Source organism: Danaus plexippus (assembly GCF_018135715.1).
Source record: "Danaus plexippus chromosome 13 unlocalized genomic scaffold, MEX_DaPlex mxdp_15, whole genome shotgun sequence".
NCBI classification, from domain to species: domain Eukaryota; kingdom Metazoa; phylum Arthropoda; class Insecta; order Lepidoptera; family Nymphalidae; genus Danaus; species Danaus plexippus.
Genome location: NW_026869849.1, coordinates 3,524,330 through 3,546,353, shown reverse-complemented (window position 1 = coordinate 3,546,353; position 22,024 = coordinate 3,524,330). Strand labels below are relative to the sequence as shown.

Sequence of the window (22,024 nt, the reverse complement as noted above, 5' to 3'; positions counted from 1 at the left end):
GTATTGTTGGCGGCATCTCGTAGCTATCTATTATTGACTCGCGGCTGGAGATATTTGGCGTTGCGCCAGCGCTAACCACGTGCTCATTGGTCACGGGACAAGACATGCGTTCTCGATTGACGTGCCGTATATCGAGTTTTTCCACTACAAACTGAATAAGAACATGTTACCGACCGAAAATATTCAAATAAACCACACGAGAATGCAAATGATTCTAAATATTTGTTCAGCCATTATCTCCATTAGATACTATCCATCAATCTACATAGTTAACATTTAATGAAGCGAGCGTTTTTCTAATTAATTATAGTGAGTTCAATGGGTTGCGTTTTATGTTAATGAACAGCTCATTAAAAACGTTAATACATTCTATTTACAAAGAAATTTATTGTTGTAGTTGTTAAAGCCGAGAAAGCGGGAAAGATGAAAAAGGATACAGATGTGAAAATAGTTAATTGTAGCAATGGACACGCCGGAACACCGAACGGCCGCTCGGATGACGAGGGCGGCGGCGGCAGCGCCCTGCCACGTGTGTCGTACGCCGCGGCGGCACGCAAGGCGTCGTCCCCACAGGCCAACACTACGCCGCAACTACCGCCAAACGCAGGTTAGTTTTATTGATCATTCAGAAAGCTATTCATCAAATTTTATTAACTCTTAACATACTAGCGAATTGCGACTGGTTTCAGAATGCCCCAAAGGAAAGACTAACAGCGACAAAACGTTACAAACTCAAACGACTAATAAATTAAATGGAGAGAAATCTCAATCGGATGATAGTGATAACTCCAATAAAGATAAATTAATTACCAAAGAACCAATATTAAACGGCACTCAGAATTCCAACATAAAAGTTGTCAATGGTGACCCGAAGAATGTTTCCCATTGTGATATTAGTAGTAGTAAAGTAGTTTCTAATGGTGTTAACAGTGATTCAGATGATACGAAGTCGAATAGATCGGACGAAAGTCAGGATGCGGTCATCCAACAAGATGTACCGGCTAAGGTCGCTTTACCAAAAACTGGTAGCAAGAAAAAAGATAAGAAGCTGTCTGAGAAAAACAAGGCAGAGGATAAGAAGGTTTCTGTAAAGGCAGAGGAAGCTGTAAAGAGCGTTGAGGAAGATAGCGATAAATCCAAAGCTGATTCGAAAATGGTTAACGGTGAGAAAGAGAGAGAATCAACACCTAGTGAGGATGCCGACGAGAAGAAACGAGATGCCGAAGTTGTGTTCATACAAGACTTAGGATTCACTGTCAAGATAGTCAGTCCCAAGGCTGAGCCATTAGATATACAGGTATGGTTTATTCCTTCATATAAAATTTATGTTCTTTGGTATGCTTATATACGTATGCTACTTGCAGGTATCCAGCATGGAGCTTGTCCAAGAGATACATCAGGTGCTCATGGATCGCGAAGACACTTGTCATAGAACCTGCTTCTCCCTACAACTGGACGGTGTTACTTTAGATAATTTTGCGGAATTGAAGAACATCGAAGGCCTCAAAGAAGGCTCAGTAATAAAGGCAAGTAATTACCTAGCACTTATCGTCTAGTTGGGTCAAGTATAACGATTTGTATAGTAGTATCTATGCATGTCAAATTATACTATATTTTCGTATATTTTCAACTGTCCATTCAAAGTTTAAGACGCTTTTAAAATGCAAATGACACTTGCCTCCAACGTCTGCTGAAATAATTAGGTATTAGGATGTGATTTTCATTTGTTTAGAAATAATTTTTACCTTCTAACGTAGTGGTTCTGTTCCTACCTAGAATCGGTAACACTTGGTGGTATTGGTGTTCGATTATTATTTCCTGACTTTTGTTTGCAGGAATACTCTAAAATTAATTTTCACATCAAATTTTGTACTATACATCTAAATCGATCTTTGCTTAGACTTTTTTGAAACTTATTCGCTGATGTCCATCACGTTTTATTATTTATTAAGATGGATTTTGCTTAATCCGATGTCTATTGATCGCTAGACTACAGTTAAATCCAATAGTATCCTTCGAAGTATAATATATCATTGGCTATTTCATTCTTCAGGTGGTTGAAGAGCCGTACACGATGCGCGAGGCTCGTATCCACGTCCGTCATGTCCGTGATCTTCTCAAGTCCATAGACTACGTGGACGCATACGCCGGTCAGGAGTGCAGCTCGCTAGCCTTCCTGAATGTCGTCACACAGGGGGATATTTTAGGTAAATGTATTTTCATTCTCTTACCAGGTACCACCGCGCTGCTGACCAGTTGTTGCTGATGCTTCAGGGTTGGTATTGCTGTTCTACAGAAGTTATGCCCAAGCTAGCTCTAACATCACTTCATAAAATTATCAAAGACACTATCTCCTAATGCCTAAAGAAAATTCTCGTTTTTTTGCGTAATAAGACCCACAACCAATAACTTAAATACGTATGTTAGATACATATTTTGAATGTTTATTTTCTAATGTTTCAGAGAAAAAGAAATCTCGTCCAGAGAGCGTTGACTGCACCCCTCCAGACTACATCATGCCCGGTAGTGTAGACCGCCCTTTATTGCCTCTGCATCCCGGACTCACCAAAGAAAATAAAGCACCGCAATGTCTCAAGGTAAGAATTATATGAAGTTATATTAACAGCTTATACACTCACACTCACACCGTCGTCACTGCTAAATATTATAATAATTTAGTGTATATATAGATATATACAATTGGCCATATTAAATCGGAAGTCGTTGATGTATAGACGATAAATAATTATAACAATACTGTCTTCATGATGAATTTACTTCGGCAATAATTACTGTAATTCAATTATTACCGGCTATTCTGGTCGGGTCGATGAAATTATCTTTTTATATTTTTCTGTTTGAACTTTAGGTCACACTAAATAGTTTGTATATATCCAATTAATATTGTGATGTCGGAACTTTGTGAGGTTCTTCGGATGTATATGGATGTTTGTTATTCTTCTGAACTTTACAGTATTGTTAGATAGGATAGCAGTATAACTAGGCTATAGTCTTTGGCATGAACTAGTATAAAATTAATTCAAACATATATTTCTTATTAATATGCTTTTTGCAAATGTCCTAAATATTGTATGTTATCGTAGGTACTGACCACGTCTGGCTGGAACCCTCCCCCCGGTCCTCGTAAGATGTGCGGTGACCTTCTCTATCTTCATGTCGTCACACTAGAAGATAGACATTTCCACATCACAGCCTGCGCTCGAGGCTTTTATCTAAATCAGTAAGATTTTTGTATACAATAACTAATAGTTGTTCTTTAATCTCAATTTAAACTGTTTTTTGGCTTAATTTAATCCGTATCAACGCATATAGGCCATGTAATGTCTACTTAAATAACATACATATTTTCCCAAGTAAGTTATTCAAACCTGGAATAACTTAAATTATGCACATTACTACATTTATTTGAATTAAATAAAGCTTACGAAGTTTATCTTAAGTGTATGCTTATTTGGGTGACTAATTGCCATGTTTAATAAATATATTTTTTAGTATGCTAACTTATAGTAAGTACATTATAACCTAATAATACATATTATTTCAGATCCACCGAAGAAGTGTTCAACCCTCGTCCATTCAACCCGTCCTTACTGTGTCATTCCTTAATCGAGCTTCTAAGTATTGTGTCTCCCGCTTTCAAACGTAATTTCGCGTTGGTGCAAAAGAGACGGATGCAGAAACATCCCTTCGAAAGAGTCGCCACACCATACCAAGTGTACCAGTGGGCCTCACCGATGCTTGATCACACAGTCGATGCTATCAGAGCCGAAGATAGTATGTTATATATTTTGTATATAAATGTTGATGATTTATGCGCATGCGCACATAGTTACGTAATATCAATATAGTATTTCGCTGAATAGAAGGCTTTTCTTAATCTTTGATACGACGTCGATTATCCTAAAACTATATTCTTATTTAATTTTCCATAATAAAGAATGTTGATAATTTAAATTAATGAATTTTTAAAGTGTATAGCTTATTTGTCCCGAGTAAATGAAGAAAATTCGCTTACATTATTTGATAATTTCTATTCAATCTTACAGCAAAATTAAAAACCTATGAATGAATTATTCATAACACTGTTGTAGATGTTACATATTTTAGTAGATTTAGAGATTTTTTCCCCAAAGTATTTGATTCTTTGGCAATAGAATTTCCACTACCATTACAATACTTATGGCTAATATTGTATTGTTTCAGCGTTCTCCTCCAAGCTGGGTTACGAGGAACACATCCCGGGCCAGACCCGCGACTGGAACGAGGAGCTTCAGACGACACGCGAGCTGCCGCGAGCCACACTACCTGAGAGACTGTTGAGGGAAAGGGCCATATTTAAGGTGCTGTACTATTCATATACAGCGTTTGTGATTATTGTATAGGATTGTCACCACGAAAATTAAACTGCTATTTGGTAGCACAAAAAACATTTTTACAGATAGCTGTTTTGTGATAATGTAACAAAAATACATTCGTACAAAACTTGTATATGAGTGGTGACTGTAGAGCAGACCGAGTAGACTAAGATTGTTTCACTTTTCACAACCTGTGGTATATATTATTTAAGGTTTGCCCTATTGCGGACTGCCCTGTACTTAAATGTTCATGAACTTAGGACAATTTCTATTTATCTAATAATCACCTTATTCTAACTCATGTATAGCTGTTTAAAACATGACACAAGCTCATGTAGGATGAGATCGTTTCCATGTAATTGATTGATGGCTGCAGAGTATTAACAGTAGTAGAAGCAGTAAGAAACCTAATTTTACTGGATTTAATAATTATATAAATTGGAAACAAAATGTATGTGTGAAACATGGGATTTAAGTTTATGAGTGAATGCAGGTGCACAGTGATTTCGTTGCCGCTGCCACCCGCGGCGCCATGGCGGTGGTGGATGGTAACGTGATGGCTATAAACCCGGGCGAGGAGCCCAAGATGCAGATGTTCATCTGGAACAACATCTTCTTCTCACTGGGCTTCGACGTTCGCGATCACTACAAGGACCTCGGCGGGGACGCTGCAGCTTTTGTGGCACCGGTATGATATTTGTATATGTTTTTGGGTATATAGATTAATATAAATTAGAATTTCCCTCATTAACAGTAACCTAGCTAACTAGGAGAAATTTCGTTATATACTTAGTCGTTATCATATACACAGGATTTAATAGTTCATTCGTGTAGAATCCTCTAACAAAGTATTTATATCACTTTCAAATTGATAAGCTATTAGTAGGTTTAATAAAAATATAAGTCACTATCAGTCCCAATATACGGAATAGAGTAGACCGTAAGGTAATAATTATTAACTACGTCCACTTAAATGAAACTAGTATTATTCGGATTTACTACGCGGATTTTATTATTTAAAAACTACATAATCCCGACGTTTCGGTTACTTTGCAGCAACCGTGATCACGGGCAAACGAGGTGTTTCATTTAAATGAATACTCGCGAAAATCTTAGATCTCATTATACGTCCATTTAATATCAACCCTCAGCGTAACGACCTCCAAGGCGTCCGCGTATACAGCGCTGTGGACACAGCGGGTCTGCATACACTAGGCACTGTGGTGGTGGACTACCGCGGGTATCGCGTCACTGCCCAGTCCATCATACCCGGGATCCTGGAGAAGGAGCAGGAACAGAGCGTCGTGTACGGCAGCATCGACTTCGGCACCACGGTCCTCTCGCACCCGAAATATATGGAGCTGGTGAGCACATTACAACGCGTTCTGTTAATAACAAAAACATTATTATATACAAGTAAATGGAATATTTAAATACTACGTTAATTTTATTTTAATTTAGAATCATTATGACAATCGAGTTTTTTTTTTCTAATAAAAAGTGCAAATATTAAATTTATCTATGTTTTTCTGTTATATAACCAATGAGATACTTTTCGCCTGTATGCAGTGTTAATTCCATTTAAACGGTCATCAATATTAAAAACGTTTATATGTCCGTGATTCAGTTAAGCAAAGCTGGTCAACAGCTGAAGATAATGCCGCACTCAGTAATAAGTGCTAACGGCGAGACGGTGGAGTTGTGCTCGAGTGTTGAGTGCAAAGGTATTATCGGGAACGACGGCCGCCATTACATCCTCGATCTGTTACGCACTTTCCCGCCGGATGTCAACTTCCTGCAACGTGAGCATAGACAATATATATATATTTATATATATATTTATATATATATTTATATATATATCTATATATATATTTTGTGATTTTATTAATAATATCATATTAAATATGTGATTCTTTTCAGTGGAAGACGATGAATTAAGGGAGGATATTAAATCTATGGGCTTCCCAATCATACATAAGCACAAATTATGCTGCCTCAGGCAAGAATTAGTGGACAGTTTCGTCGAGTAAGTAACTATTGTGATATTTGAAATATTTATATAGGGTTATTCTGATATTAATGTATCATAATATATTTCAGGGCGAGATACTTTATGTTCATACGTTACGCTGCGTTCCACCTACAGCAGTTAAGTGCGAAGCGTCAGTGTAAAAATGTAGAACAGAAATCTATAGAAGGCAAAGATAAAGATAGTGATAAGAAAGAGGCTGTTAAAGAGACTGAAAAAGCAACTAAGAGAGACAATAAAAGTCAGGAAAAGGAAGTCAAAGAAAAGAAAAAGAAAGAAGAGAAAAAAGATAAACAAGAAAAGCTAGATGCCAAAAAGGATGACGTCGGTGTTGAAGATACTGAAAATATTGATGTGAATATAAAAGAAAAAGTAGATGAACTCCTGCTGAGTGAAAACTACTCCGACATCGATACAGACGTCGCCAAAAAGATCGTGGAGAGCATCACAGACTCGATTTGTAGCGGAGGGAAACAAGAAACTGATTGTAAGTACATCCACAATCGTTTGTGATGCACAAAAAAAATATATTTTCAATAATTAATCAAATAGATTTATTTTCTTCCATTTTTAAAACTAATACTTAATTATTTTCCTCACACAACTCTCTTTACTAAGTCGAAACGTTTAGGAATCCGTCAAAAAATGGATACCGACGTAACAGAACAAAAACTATTATAAATATATTATATAACAACTCAGGTTGTGTAATGTCTGTGTGTATAGCAGGTGAAGGTTCGAGAGCGGTGGTGTCGTCAGCGGCGCGGGCGGTGGCGTCTCTTAAGGAGTCGGAGTTCGACGTCCGGTTCAATCCCGACGTGTACTCGGCGGGCATCAAACACGCGGCCGCCCCGGAGCAGCTGGCGAAACAGAGACACCTCGTAAAGGAAGCGGCGGCCTTCCTACTCACGACACAGATACCCGCCTTTGTATGTACCTTATATTTACGATATATCTGAGACTATTCATATACCGCACATATATGTAAAATAGTAACAATCACGGCGCTAAATGTGAGCTGTGGAACCTCAGAGTTTTAGACGAACTTAATTCAAGCACATTTTAATTGAGATTAATTTCACTATTTATAGCTTATATTGTAGATGGTAGATCGTAGGAATGTTTTGACTACTCTGTGTGAAAATACCACAGATAAAAAAAAGATACAATCACCTCATTCAATATGAGCTGTGGTATCTTAGAGTTTTAATCATACTTACTTCAAGCACATTTAAAATAAAATTCATTTATTACTATATATAATATAGTACGTACCTGAATTTTTTTTACTAAGACTAAGATATTTGAAAAAAAAAATTAAATAATCTGTATATTCTAGAAACTGAGACATGTATACTGTGTTTAGTCTTTATTATCTTTTAGTACATAAAATAAAGCGAACAAGTTTGTTTTTATTATAACAATTGTTTTCACGCGACTATGCTCGCGGCGGTGGTTATTCAGAGGAATATGCAATCTGTACTTAGCATAGAATAGAATGTACTTTATTGCACATCACACGAAAGTCGTTTAAACACAACTGGTGCAAGAGACAAAAGTAAAGCTTAATATATATTTTGTTTACTGTCATATGTATAATCTGGATCATGTTATATTACACACAAGCTGCTGCGATGTGTTCCCGGGGGAATATACGCGGAAACGAGGGATATATATAGCCTATATGTCTATCATTGTATGTTTTCATCAAATCCATTCAACATATTGCACATGATACAGCAACGAGTCCTTATTACAATTCCATCTCATGGTAGGTGGGAATGAAACTCAAGATACAACAGCTTACTATCCCAGTAATATTCTACTATAGCTTATTTTTCAATAACATATATATAATGATCGTAGGTCCGTGAATGTCTGGAGCACACGTCGGCGCCCATGGACGGCGCGGGGCTGACTGAGGCGCTTCACGCCCGCGGCATCAACGTCCGCTACCTGGGCCGCGTCACCGTCGCCCTCAAGCCGCACGCTTCGCTCTCATACTTACACGCGATCGCTCTGGCAGACCTGCTGCTGAGAGCCGCCAAACATATATACACGCCCTACTTGCAGGTACAACCTAGAACCTAATACGAACTATCCCTTACTGAACCTCAAAAGATTTCTGAACGTATCTTTTTTGTTTGATTTTTATTGCGATTTTATTTAAAAAAAATTACATTGCATACAAACTATGATTAACTACCTTCAAAATATTTTTGAACGTATCTTTTTTTTTTGTAATGAGATTTCGTGAATAAAAAATGACATTTATATGTATGTTATAGTCTATCAAAGCATTAATCTGTCACTCGATAGTTGGTCAAAGCTATATTTAGCTATAGTTTGATATATAATGCTAACTTTTGTTTGTTAAAATAGTTTTTATTCTCAACAGATTGCGAAACGACAGTTCCCTTAGCGATATGATTTTATCAGCTCCCCTGCCAACTGCGATCGTTGGCAGTGAAATTTCATTTGTAGCATTGACATCAATTATATTATAATCACATACAATTTTATTAATGTATTGCGTCGCTTACAACTATATAGCGGAATAATTATTTTTTTATAATAATACTCAGATATAATTTATTTATCAGTTAACTTTCGACATAAATCAATTAATATAAAATAGATTTAAAAGTATATATATATATATATATTTATATACATCAGTCAATACGCTTGTCAATTGTCAAAATGTAATTAGTCTGTCAACAATCAGAAAAATAACACATATATAAACCCTTCCGTTCTATTTTTTAATCTTAGAATTAAAAAAAAAATCGTTTTAAAAACAAATTATTACCATAAATAATATAGTAAAAAGAAGTAAAGTCAGCTTATAATAGATTATATATATGATATTCCAGGGCTGTGAAGCGATGTGTACGAGTGCAGCGGTGGCACACTTCCTGAACTGTCTGTTGGGAGCGTGTCCCAATCCCGTGGCCAGTATGTGCGAGGCCCCGGCCAAGGTGACTCGCTCTAGAGGAAGGAGGTCTAAGAAGAATCACACTTCCTCCCCACCACCCACACCGGACTGGCAAAACCTCACGCCTAGGACACTATTCACACAGATTAAACAGGAACTTAAGGTAGACTACACAAGATTAATATACAAATTAAAGTATTTTTCGGATTACCGTCATTACTACTGAAAGTGTGATAGTAAACTGCGCCTATTAATAAATGTTACACTATAATATTTGTAAGTATCAGAAGTTAAATGTTAATTTTTAATTTTTTTTATTTGATTTAATGTAATGTATTCGTTTGTTACAATTTGTTTATGAACTCGTTTCTTTTAAAATTATTTAATATAAGTCTATCAAAAATGGACAAAAAAATACGATTTTTGTATGTCAGTTTCAGTTTATGTAGTTGTTTGTCAATGTGTAATATGCTTTTTACTTTTCAGTCCTACTGGGGCTACGAGTTAAACGCTGAAAACATGGATGTTGTCATTGAAAAGAATGGTCTTCAAAAAATTTCTCTGCTCAGGTAAGAGTTTCATTAATTATATAATGATATGAAAAGATGTTAGTAACACACATACCCACACGCGTACTTATATATATACTAACTGTGAACACCGGCTTCGCTTGGTAATTTTTATTAGTACAGTTATTTATTTAAAATGTTTGAAAAGCTTCTGATACTATCCAGAATATTTTCCACCGATTAGAAAATCGACATACATTTCAAAGCTATTTAGAAAATTCCTGGTGACTCTAGGTCATTCTAGAATTTTCTAAATCATTCTTTTTGTGCAGAATCTAAACGTTTATTTTAGAACTTCCTAAGACAATTCTATCAATTTCTATACAATTGTCAAAAATCTTAGAATTAATCTGGAATTTTCTAGAACATTCTCATTGATCTGAATCTAAACGTAGGATCTCCAGTTATAAATATATATGTATTATAGAAGGTATTTTCTTTTTTCAGATCTTTTGCACTGAAAGTTGGTCTGCAAATGTTACTACGGGAATACGACTTCGACAATAAGAACAAGACCACATTCTCCAGTTCCGATATAATGAACATTTTCCCAGTCGTTAAACATATTAATCCAAGGGTAAATGTGCCAATTACATACATATGTGCATAAATAATGCTAATTTTATTATACTTAGTGGATCAAAAAATTCCTTATTTTAAACATGGTCTATTGTTATATTATATTTCAGGCCTCAGATGCTTACAACTTCTATACAACTGGACAAAATAAAATTCAATCAGGAGCCGTGTCCGAGGGTCACGAACTGATAGCCGAAGCTCTAAATCTCCTCAACAACGTGTATGGTGCTATGCATGGGGAAATAGCGCAGTGTCTCCGCATGGTCGCTAGATTGTGCTACGTGACCGGCGAACATAGAGACGCCATGGCGTACCAACAAAAAGCGGTTCTGATGTCCGAAAGAGTGAATGGCATCGACCATCCGTACACCATAACGGAATACGTATGTGTCATATCCCTAACATAATTATCGATTAACATTCATATATAAATAAATAAAAAAAAATCTAAGTTAGTATTTTCGTTGCTTCAACACATGGTAAAGACTTGTAGACTTATTAAGCGTGCGTAAAATATGTTCAATTACTTTAAAAATAGCTTTGAATATAACCAAAAGTTAACGTATCTTATATTAAATGTTAGTAATAATAATGTCTATATTCCAGTCTCACCTAGCCTTGTACTGCTTCGCGAACGGTCAAGTGAGCACTGCTCTGAAACTGTTGTACCGCGCTCGGTACCTCGCCTTGTTGGTGTGCGGAGAGAATCACCCAGAGATGGCGTTACTGGACGTGAGTATATGATGCGTTTAAATTAGTAGGATAATATTAGTAGTTCATAAAAAATATACTGTAATGAATAGAAGTTTTCAATGAATCTAAATGAATCAATTTATTTGCAGTCCTTCCGATATAAAGAAAAAAATTAAGTTAAATGATAATATTTATTAATTTAAATGAAACTAATATATTTCGGATATACTATGCGGATTTTATTATTTTAAAACTACATAATCCCGACGTTTCGGTTACTTTTCAGCAACCGTGATCACGGGCAGATCTCAATATTTATTAAGTGTAGAACGTATTTATTGTACGAACACTGAACTTGTTTTTTTACAGATTTGTATTACATACATAGTTTGTTGTTCACAAGACCTCTTTATGCTTTTTATGATTTTTTTAAATTCCTAACACAATGTTATATTCTAGACTTGTCTTTTTCAAACGACTTTCTCATTGTCATCCAATATTATTATCTTCCCTTTGAAGCTTCATCTGTTTCATTCGTTCTAAATTCACTTCATCAAACTTCGAGTGGAACAAAACGGATACCTCTAAGCAGTGAATTAATTGTTTTCGTTATAACTGCAGAGCAACATAGCGTTAATACTGCACGCGGTGGGCGAGTACGAGCTGTCGCTGCGGTTCGCGGAGCGCGGGCTGCGGGTGACGGCCGCCACACACGGCGCGCGCTCGCTCAAGGCGGCGGTCGCTCGGCACCTGCTGGCGCGCACGCTCTCCTGCCTCGGGGACTTCCGAGCGGCCCTGCAGCACGAGAAGGAGACCTACTCCATATATAAGCAACTGGTTAGACATCACTCACTATACTTCACACATATATATATATATATATATATATATATATATATATATACTTGAATGGGATACTATTATTATACTTAATTTAGTTATCAATTTTATAATTTTGATTTTCTTGGACCCCGTTTTAAAATATATATACTTAAATAAAAACAATCAACATATAAAGATAACAATTACAACGCGGTACACCTGGAGACTGCAGTTACAAATGCTACTCGTGTGGATGGATTTTTCCTTTAATATTTTAGGTGCATATACAAAATATAATTCAGTACCACATTGTTTCTCAACTTCCTCTGTGACACTAGTTGATCAATGTTATTGAAATATTTTGTCAATGCCATGTTTAATGTAGTATAAGGTCAATTATGAATTATATGAATCAAACGTAACAGCAAGGGGAAATACATATCGGCTGTCATCGATGTTATGTCACATTACAGTCTCTTAATGCATTGTTGTCACACTAAACAAAATCGTACCAATTCTAGTTGCGTATTTTTGTCAAAACTAAACTAGACCAATAAATCACTTATGTATCTACAGCTGGGAGAAAAGCACGAGAAGACCCGCGAGTCATCAGAGTGTCTCCGTCACCTGACGCAGCAGGCGGTCGTGGTACAGAAGCGACTGGCGGAGGCCTTCGCCCGCGGACACCACGCGCACCCCGCGCCCCTCCACATACAACCGCCCGCGATGTCCTCCGTCATAGACATGCTCAACCTCATCAATGGAATACTTTTCGTACAGATAAGGTGAAACATACATACGTACATACAAACAGGTTCAAAGATCAGCAAACAATTATACAGAAACACAGTCTCTTATATATATATACCTCTTTAATTTAATGCAACAATTTCCAGTCCGCAAGACATCGAGCAGTTCAAGGCCGAAATAGAGAAAAGACAACTGAAGGATTTGCCCATCCCCGGCCTCGGCGAGGCGAGCGTTAAGGATATAAAGGAGGCAGAGGCGGGCGCCGCGGGGGGAGAGGGGGAAGCCGGGGGAGGGGAGAGTTGAAACTTGCGAGCAGCGGGAGGGGGGCACGCCGCCCTCGCCCGCCACACTCACCACCCACACCACCATCACTGTACCATTGATGATCGATCATATTGTTCCTTGCTAACGAGGTATGCCGTAGTGAATAGCGTGCTAAGGTTTGATGTAGATTTTTTGGTTTCGTTTAGACAAATTTTGTGGAAATTATTTTCGAACAAATATGTATAATTATGTTTAGTTTGATGTTACGCGTGCGATACGGTGCGTTCGCGCGCTATGTTCGGAACGCGGCTAAAGGTCCACGGACACCCAGAGTAGAGCTGTGGTTTTTAGTGATAGCGGCAAGTTTTGGTTGTGAGCCAGAGGAATCGCTGATAATACTGGTGCTACTGCCGACATGACCTTTATTATAATTATTATGGTTTTACTGAATTGTTATTGAGTATTATTTCTTGTTTTTTTTTTTTTATTATTCTCGCGGAAATATATCGTTGAAATACCCGATGTTTTAGACAAAAAGGTTGTATTGTGATTGAAATGTAACAGTGTGGAAATGTTTGGATATAGTTTTGTTTTTATATTATTTGTATGCGGTACGGACGTGCGACGAGGAACGCGGCCGATGAGAAGCACTGAAAAAAAAATACTGCCTTAGCTATTTTTTTCTACTTCTTCTGATTTTAGTATTTTTAGTGCCATATGTAGTTAAAGTAGGTTGTTTTATAACTTCTGTTAGTCTGTGATATGAAGTGTTTGTATTCGAGCTTGCTTCCTTGTCGTCTCAACTAAATATTTGCCTTTTAAATCTGTCTCCGTTTTATATGATGTATTTAATGTTATTTGAAAATATTTAAATACAAATACCGCTCCAACACAAAATAATTGTATGTAATCTAAATCGCGTCGTGTACACGTACAGTTGTTTATATATATAGTCATATATTTGATATTTGTAAAGTTCCATATAACGTATTGTGTATGAGGACAGTATTTAGACACTCAATACATTAACAGGCCGGCACAAATTATTTTTACACACCTATTATTGAAGGATTTCATTTTATTGATATATTTAATATTGAAAATAAATAATTATTAACAAATATTTTTTATGAATACAGATAAAAAAAATTATACGTATGTATCTCGCATTAAACGATAACTACGTTATAAAATTATTTTTCATAAAGATATCAGTAACGCGTCTCTGGGTGTCCTCTATCTATATATCTGACTATGGATTATATAAAATCTATTAAAATGAAAAGATCAGTCTGTTAATGATTTGGGTCCTAATGATTACAATTAGTGTAGTGAGAAATTTTTAGTAGATGTGTTTATAGCGTACAGTAAGCCGAAATTGTTTGTACGGGCATTTGGAACGCGATAACTCACTGATATAAAAAAATATAAAAAAAAAATCATATCGTATTTTTGATGTAAGGGAAACGGCAATATCAGTAAACGGTGTGAAGGTTATCTGCTTACGATTGCCCCTTAAATTGTATGCTATTTTAGTGTGTTGGTAATGTTGGGCAGCATTATTCTTAATATTAATTAAATTATAAGGAAATTGTTTGATGAATTACGTGCCTAAACATACGATAGCTATGTTGTTGTTACATTTCTCTAACAATATGACGATCATGTAAATACGGCGCTGTTCGTAGAGTACTAATATAATTCGTTTTTAATTAACACTAGTTTCATTTACGCAACCCTTGAATTAATATGGTTTTTGAACCGAATAAGTGTGTGAGAAAAAACCATTGACCCATGTATCCGCTTGTAGTACATCCGTAATAAAAGTTGCCAAGCTATTCCCAAAAATTAAAAACAATCTCGATACCAATTTCATCTCATATAAATTACCATTTAAAAAAATAAAATAACAAAATGTGTTAAATAAATTATAATATTCAGAAGAGAAAAAAAAAATATAAATACAGGTATAGTAACTTCACTTATCATTAAATTCGTAAGAAATTAAAACATCGTATCTAAACTTGTACAACATTACGCTATGTAAATAAAAGTACCATACAGTGCCGCCTTGCAGACCGCGGCAACTATTTCTTTTTAAAGGCCTATGACTTGTGGGTTCAAATATTTTTAAGAGCTACTACAAATATCTGCCACGACTACAGTTTCTTGTGTTTGTGATACACACATGGTTTTTAATTAGTTTACATTCTTAAATAGTAGGTTAAACTTAGTAAATGAGAGTGATTTTCTAGCAAATGCTATCCTTGATATAATTTTAATCCGTCATTGGCACTAACTTCTAAGGAAATCTTCAGCTTGTGTTGTAAAGCGTAGTGAGCGAGACAGAATGATGTATATTATGATGTTTGAAAGAGACGGCGTATATCACTTTCTCGTCCTGGGCCTCGGTCTCGGCCTGGCCCTAGGCCTCGGTCGAGGTCTTCGTCTCCTTACTCTCGCGCTCCGGCCCCTCTCCAGCTGAGCGGTCACCAGCTCCGCCAGCACACCTCGCTCAGCCAACATTGATAGGAAAGTGCAGATGAATTCGTCGTAGTTGTGAGTGCGACGGCAGTCGTCCACCTAGACAGGGAAATGAGTATTATATGACACAAAACATTAATAGCTAATACACTGATATTGGTTCTTATAGGATTTAGGTAAATTCTTTTCTTTTTTATACAAAGATGGCAAACGAGCAGACGCCCTACTCGACGGGCTGTAGACACCGTCGCCAATGACATAGATGTTGCGGATGCGTTGCCAACCTTAGTTGTTGAGAAGGGAGGTTTGGGAATAAGGAATGATAAGAAAGGGTGGGGACAGGGAACGGGCAACTCTCTCACTCATCGGACGAAACGCAGTCATCAATGACTACTTCACGCCGATTTTGCTTGAGAGGGCGGTACTTCCCCGGTCGAGCCAGCCCATGTTTGAGCTGTAGTTATTTTACCACACCTACGCTCTACCACTTATAAGCACATTGTTTACACAGCATTGGGCCAATGTGCCAACTGTATTGAGATCTGTACCACTTAGTTTTTTATAGCGTCATTGTTTCTATTGGTAACATATTCATAACACACTGTTCTCTACTAGGCTTGGTGACATCTCTAGCAATAGTTAGGTGTATGGCTTCATATCAGGTTAAGCGAATTAAGTTACTTTAATTACTTTCATTATAGGACTATTGAGTCTATACAGAATCTGTACAAGTATATCTGTTTCATATTACGGTCAAGTCTAGTACCAAATTTCATTGTGACTTTGGCAGTAACTTTTCAGTTATATATAGTAGAGCCCAAAAGGGTTTGATATTTATCATAAAATCTCACCTTATACATATCTCTTTTATCATTCTCATCATTGAGCGCCTGTTGGCACGCCTGGACCTCACTCATGATGCTGTTCATGAGTGAGTTCAGCTCGGCGTGAGTGAACAGAAGCTTCCTCATCCTGTAAGGCTGTTCCGGGACCACTTCACAACACAATACAACTGGCATGTTGTTACTCTTGATGAGTGCGGTCGTAGATGTGGGGTATATCTTATAGGAAATAAATAAGAAAATATATAATAGTGAGATATACATACATAAATAGATAGTTTTTAATGATTTTCAGATAAGAACTTGGTGTGTGTAAATTGATTATAGATACTTTTATTATTAATTCAAACAAAATAAAAATATTATTTTATTATGCAATTGAACAACTAAAGCTACAATAAAAACACAGTCACATCACATATAGTCTATTAATTTGCACGTGTTCAAGTAATTTCTTTTGTATTTTGTGTCCTAGTAAATGAAAGGTACTTTTTTTTATATATCAGGTTAAAAATCGCAAGTCGGCAACAGGCTACAAAAGCAGACATTGAAATTTTTTTATCGGAAACTACTGTGAAATGATAAGGAAGGAGAATGGCTTGGAGAACAAAATTCTTGTTAGTTTATAAGACAATCATGTGCTTATTGGTTAGGGAACAGTTCACAAGGACTTCAACATTTAATTTGACTTGCAACTACAGAAAATATTAAAAAAAGTTTTACAGCGGCCCTAATAAGTCATACACCCTTTACATATACATGTTAAGCACACATATAGGCTGAATAATTTGAACTTATGGAAGTGACAGTGTAGCACAACAGTTTGTGTTCCATAAAAAAATATATTATTTAAATCTGAATGGCAACTTAAATATGACAACTTCTAACGGATATCCACTCTCTTATCTGTCACATTGCCTAAAAACAACTATTCAGTATAGTGGCAACCTTTCCAAAGTAACCTCATTACTCTAATAACATTAGGATTTATCATTTAAATTTAAGTTTATCAACTTACATCTGACAATATCTCGTTTTCACCATTAATTGTCACAAATTTGACAACAGCAGTTTGATCAATAGGATCAGCTGTGAACGAAAGATTCAATTATCACACAAAATTTGTTCCACTAAACATTTTGTATATATATAAATATATGTCACCTAAGGTTATAGTGCTATCATACGCACTGTCCGAGGCACCAATTTCGATTGTAATGGCATCTGTTATATTTATATTCAAGGATGACACCTCTGAAGCCTCTAAGGCATTGAGAATTGCGTCCTCGCATATTTGAATGGAACTTTCATTTGATCCATCAACATTGTTCATGCTGGACAGTGAATCTTCTGTAACACAATAATTATTACAAAACTGCTGAATTTTTAAATACATAAATTTTATTTTACATGAGAATTAATTACCGTTAAAATCTCTATTCTTGTTCAATAAATGTCTTAGATGTTTGCCTATTTTAGAGATGGCCTCTTTGAGTCTCCTTTGGTTTAATTCCAAAGCACTTAATCTTTGAGTCAATGCTATTCGTCTATCTGGTACTACCGCCATGAGATTAAATCTGAAAATCTTAATATGCTTGTATCAAACAAAGAAAGACAGTTCAGTGCTTGTTGTGAAGTGTACTAAGTTCCTGTACTGTATATCAGTACTGGAATAAATTTCAACAACACAGCTGTCTGGATATCATGCTTGGACCATTAGTGTGCCTAGTTAGGTATTAGGTATGGTGATGGACATAACAATATTAAAATCCCTGTGTGAAACAAACACAAAATACAGAGCAGCGAATGTTCATGGCTAAACAATGATGAAACAAATAAGGTTAGCTGTATTCCCTAGGAACTAGTTATAAATAAGTTTATTAACAAAGTAAACTTTTGTAGGATTTACAATATTAAAACTAATGTTTGATACCTTATATCATGTACTTGTTCTCCGGCATCTCTTCCTAGTCTCTCAGCCATGACTCTTCGAAACTTGTCAGTCCAATCTTCGTCAGAGGCCCATGGACCATGGTCAGTTGGAAAGGGCTTTAAGCCATCCAATTCAAATAAATGACCATTTATGGGCACAAAACTTACAAAATGGTACGCTTCACCTGAGACATGTTATTTATAAATAAATTTTATCAATTAAGTGGTTCTGTTTATGTATGATATTGCTTTAGTATCACTGTTAGAAATATATTCAATAACCTGTAAAGCGACCAGTAGGAACTCCAGCATTTTTATCAGTCTTTTTGCGAGCTTGTGGTATAGCATGGGAATTGTGTGCACAAGCTAATTCAGGCGTGTTTCCTATGGCCCAACCTTTGTTCTCAGGATTCATACCTAGTGTATGATGCTAAAACAGTATTTAATTGATAAACTTAACATAATTACCGGAAAAAGACGTACAGTTACTCTAACCTTTAATCGGCTCAGTGTTTCTCCTAAATGGAGATTTGGACAATTAAGTAATATGGACAGTAGTGCATGTGTAGCACAACTGTTCGGAACCATTTGTTGGGCGAAAAATATATTATTTATTGTTTCTTCATCACGCACGAAGCTTTCAATCTGTTCGACAAATTTACGACGTGATCGTCTTTCTTCAATCCAGCGAAATAAAAAAATAAACCCATAAACCGGGCTTTCTAGAGGTTTGTGTAAATCATATATTTCCTCCACTTGGACTCCCTTTACGCCGAAATCTTCAAGGAGTAAAGTGAATAGACCCGGATCACTTTCTAATTCTAGCCATCCCTCTGTAAGACTATTTAATTCCACGGGCATTTTACTCATATATATTACAAAGCCTTCAGGGTTTGATTAATATATATCAATATTATTAACGCATCTTATAAGTTATCTATTGTAAACAATAAAGATATCTTGACAATTGACTCTTGAATTTTGACATAGGCATATCCCACTCTTACAGAGTAAAAACTAAGCGAAAATATTTATTATATATACTAAGTTCATCCTTACTCACATTTGCCATGAATTCTCCAGTTTATTTTAAAATTGTATTATAAATAACATGATTGTAGATATCAATTGTATCAAAATAACAGGTACAAGGAAAATTTTATAACAGCCAGTAATGAAGATACTACGAAAAAATTGTTTTAGACAGAGAAAATACTATTTTTGTATTAACTATTAACTTTTCATGTAGTCTAATTATGTTATAATGAATATTCGTTTACGGTTCTTTGGTGTATATTATTAAAAAAATTACTTAACATCTACATAAAAAACTGAAAATGGATATTTTTTTGTTGTCTTGTCTTGTTTTTAAAATCTTATTTATCTCAACCTGTGTTTTTGAATACGTTGTCCATAATAAATAGAAGCTTTTATATGATCGACAGTTAACGGCTGGCTGTAATGCAGCGTGTTGTATAAGAGTGAAAAATTAAGACAATGTAATAAAGTTGACTTTTAAAATAAATATTCCTTTAATTTTATTTAATCTCTCTAGCACTCTTATAATTAAAGCAGACAGAGAAAAAATTTTGGTATTAAACAATAGTCATCATAGTAAAATACTAATTCAAATAGTAATGGTCTAATTTTTGTTTAATAATTATTGTCTTTTACAAAATTTGTAAAACATTGTAATGTTATTTACATTACAGTGCTATAATTAGGTTTTTGGTTATTTTTTGTTTTGTAAAGAAAAGTTTTTTAGTATACAACTTTAAATGAATTAGAATGGTTATAAACTTTCTTTTAGTAGATTATACGAAAACTAAAACTAGGAACTTTTCTATTGTTTTTATAGTGTCATTTCTATTGTTCTTTGTTTTTGTTTTACTGAAGATAATAATTAAGACACACTAAACTATGGTGGATTATCTATAATATCAAACAAATTATTATATTATTTTCATTATAAGTAACGGGTGTATGAGTTTTTAATATTATTACCCAAAAGATGACAACATAATGGTGTTAAAAAATTGATAGCGATGTGTATTATGTATAGCGTCACATATTAACAATCGACATGTCAGAATGTGACACATGTCATAACCTACAAAAGTGATTTTTTTAACGGATGAAAACAATAAATAAAGCGATTAACTGTAAATCCTACGTTTTTGCTGTAACTTTGATCCGTTTATGTTACGTAATAAGTTTTATACTACAATTCTTTAATATTATTTTTTTCTTACACTCGTAGATTAGTTTCTTTTGTGGTTATTTTATTAATTTAAAATGATAATGTAGTTAAAGAAAATATTTAAAAATATCATAAAAACATGTCGCGAACTCCGTCAAGGAATGTGGACTCTCTTAATTATTTTATTCCTAAAGGTAAAATATACTCTTAACATTTTCATGGTTTGTTTATATGAGTACTGAAAATGTGTATTTAATATGGAATATATTTACATTACAGAATTGCCAACCATAAATAAAGAGGGATCTCCAGTGTCCAAAACTGTTTATATGCACCTATCTAAATTACACAGTTTTCTGAACGATTGGTTGAGTTTGAAAGTAAAAGGAGTGAAGATATGTAAATCAATTTCTGCTTTAAAGTTATATGAGTGTTTTGATGACTACTACCCACATCAAACTCAGCCTCTCACTGACGGCTTATTGGAATCTCTTTCAGGCTTTGAGAATATTGTAGAAGGTATTTTTACTGAAAATATAATCTTTACATAAAATTATTGTATAATATATTTTTCACACTAACAAATGAACTTCACCAAGTCCAACATATTTTAATTAAATCCCTGTTTGATTTTATTTGTACTTGATATAATAGCAAAACATTTTATATATAACTTTTAAACATATATTGCGACAATCATTGCACAGTATCATTAAGTTAAACTCTTCTCTATAAAAATACATTCTGAATCTTTATTAAGTGTGTAAACCGAGATATGATATGTGATACCTAATTCTAGGTGTTAAAATTATAAACAATCAGCTGCAAGCACTCTCACAACTACAGTCAAAACCAGAAGCTGTCATAAATACTTGGTCTTGTACTGAAATTGCTGAAACCGTTTCAAATATAACACGTGATTTAGAAAATGAATTAAGATTGAAAAAAATTATAACAGGTAAGGAAAATATATTCCTGTTCCATTTTGTATAATGAAAGGCAAAACAACATCGGTATTATTTATCAATTAATTTTCTGTTCCTTATTTGAATAGAAGAGTTTTAAAAGGTATTGGGGATTTTTTAAATTAATTTATAAAATGAAAATATTTGCTGTAAATATGTATTCATTTAATTAAAAATATATATATACTAAATAAATGCCATTATAATTTAGAATAATTAAATTTAATCTTTTTTATTTTATTTCCACCTTTAAATGCTGTTTAGATTAATTATTTTTTTTATTATTGTTCATTTTAATTTTAACTGTTGCTATTTTTGTATTCTGCCTCATTTACTAATAAGGTTGAGTTTGTTTCAGAAAATGTAGCTCACTGTAGAGATGAAAATTTAATAGAAGTTTATGTGAGCGCTTGGGAATTTGAAGCATATTTCAATATGGATACATGTGCATATTTATTTGCTGAAATTGGTCTTACAGGAATAACATGAGTCGTCGTCTTAATTTAAAAATATATCACATTTTATACATTCTGTTTTTACTCACTCGTGAACAAATATATAATAATGAAAATAAAAAC

General features: G+C 34.8%; 3 protein-coding genes across 4 annotated transcripts in view; 2 read left to right on the top strand and 1 right to left on the bottom strand.

Annotated features, from left to right (window-relative positions):
- The window catches only part of LOC116770385 (clustered mitochondria protein homolog), a 25,395-nt gene extending 4,858 nt beyond the window's left edge, over positions 1–20,537 (top strand). The window contains exons 2-25 of one of the 2 annotated variants that reach the window (XR_009753665.1): positions 398–607; positions 690–1,297; positions 1,365–1,526; positions 2,054–2,207; positions 2,464–2,597; positions 3,105–3,241; positions 3,566–3,795; positions 4,225–4,361; positions 4,870–5,064; positions 5,528–5,740; positions 6,004–6,178; positions 6,300–6,405; positions 6,480–6,895; positions 7,135–7,337; positions 8,275–8,481; positions 9,285–9,509; positions 9,833–9,915; positions 10,363–10,492; positions 10,605–10,877; positions 11,101–11,226; positions 11,809–12,024; positions 12,586–12,794; positions 12,906–13,172; positions 19,727–20,537. Coding sequence is in view for 1 of the 2 variants with exons in the window: in XM_032661837.2 (XP_032517728.2) it covers positions 398–607; positions 690–1,297; positions 1,365–1,526; positions 2,054–2,207; positions 2,464–2,597; positions 3,105–3,241; positions 3,566–3,795; positions 4,225–4,361; positions 4,870–5,064; positions 5,528–5,740; positions 6,004–6,178; positions 6,300–6,405; positions 6,480–6,895; positions 7,135–7,337; positions 8,275–8,481; positions 9,285–9,509; positions 9,833–9,915; positions 10,363–10,492; positions 10,605–10,877; positions 11,101–11,226; positions 11,809–12,024; positions 12,586–12,794; positions 12,906–13,062 (4,706 nt within the window). In the remaining variant the exon portion in view is untranslated. Of the gene's footprint in view, positions 1–397; positions 608–689; positions 1,298–1,364; positions 1,527–2,053; positions 2,208–2,463; positions 2,598–3,104; positions 3,242–3,565; positions 3,796–4,224; positions 4,362–4,869; positions 5,065–5,527; positions 5,741–6,003; positions 6,179–6,299; positions 6,406–6,479; positions 6,896–7,134; positions 7,338–8,274; positions 8,482–9,284; positions 9,510–9,832; positions 9,916–10,362; positions 10,493–10,604; positions 10,878–11,100; positions 11,227–11,808; positions 12,025–12,585; positions 12,795–12,905; positions 14,740–19,726 lie in introns of those variants that run through there. The other variant, XM_032661837.2, reaches the window with a different exon arrangement.
- Positions 14,939–19,286, bottom strand: LOC116770316 (ubiquitin carboxyl-terminal hydrolase calypso). Its single transcript, XM_061527972.1, has 8 exons — positions 18,777–19,286; positions 18,564–18,711; positions 18,283–18,466; positions 17,775–17,926; positions 17,514–17,699; positions 17,368–17,438; positions 16,359–16,568; positions 14,939–15,606 (listed from the first exon to the last, which is right to left on the bottom strand). Exons 1-8 carry the CDS (start codon positions 19,149–19,151, stop codon positions 15,412–15,414), a joined length of 1,521 nt encoding a protein of 506 aa, XP_061383956.1. The 5' UTR covers positions 19,152–19,286; the 3' UTR covers positions 14,939–15,411.
- Positions 20,533–22,024, top strand: LOC116770069 (uncharacterized). The gene is made up of 4 exons (XM_061527977.1): positions 20,533–20,675; positions 20,761–21,000; positions 21,281–21,439; positions 21,805–22,024. Exons 1-4 carry the CDS (start codon positions 20,621–20,623, stop codon positions 21,933–21,935), a joined length of 585 nt encoding a protein of 194 aa, XP_061383961.1. The 5' UTR covers positions 20,533–20,620; the 3' UTR covers positions 21,936–22,024.

What these genes read in the sequence shown, in the direction of transcription:
- LOC116770316 (XM_061527972.1), bottom strand. Translation starts at nt 19,151, where the DNA reads ATGAGTAAAATGCCCGTGGAATTAAATAGTCTTACAGAGGGATGGCTA. An exon ending in CAAGAATAGAGATTTTAACG is followed by an intron (nt 17,700 to 17,774) that starts GTAATTAATTCT and finishes ATTGTGTTACAG; the next exon opens with AAGATTCACTGTCCAGCATG. An exon ending in TGATAGCACTATAACCTTAG is followed by an intron (nt 17,439 to 17,513) that starts GTGACATATATT and finishes TTTCGTTCACAG; the next exon opens with CTGATCCTATTGATCAAACT.
- LOC116770069 (XM_061527977.1), top strand. Translation starts at nt 20,621, where the DNA reads ATGTCGCGAACTCCGTCAAGGAATGTGGACTCTCTTAATTATTTTATT. An exon ending in TAATTATTTTATTCCTAAAG is followed by an intron (nt 20,676 to 20,760) that starts GTAAAATATACT and finishes TTTACATTACAG; the next exon opens with AATTGCCAACCATAAATAAA. An exon ending in CTTTGAGAATATTGTAGAAG is followed by an intron (nt 21,001 to 21,280) that starts GTATTTTTACTG and finishes ACCTAATTCTAG; the next exon opens with GTGTTAAAATTATAAACAAT.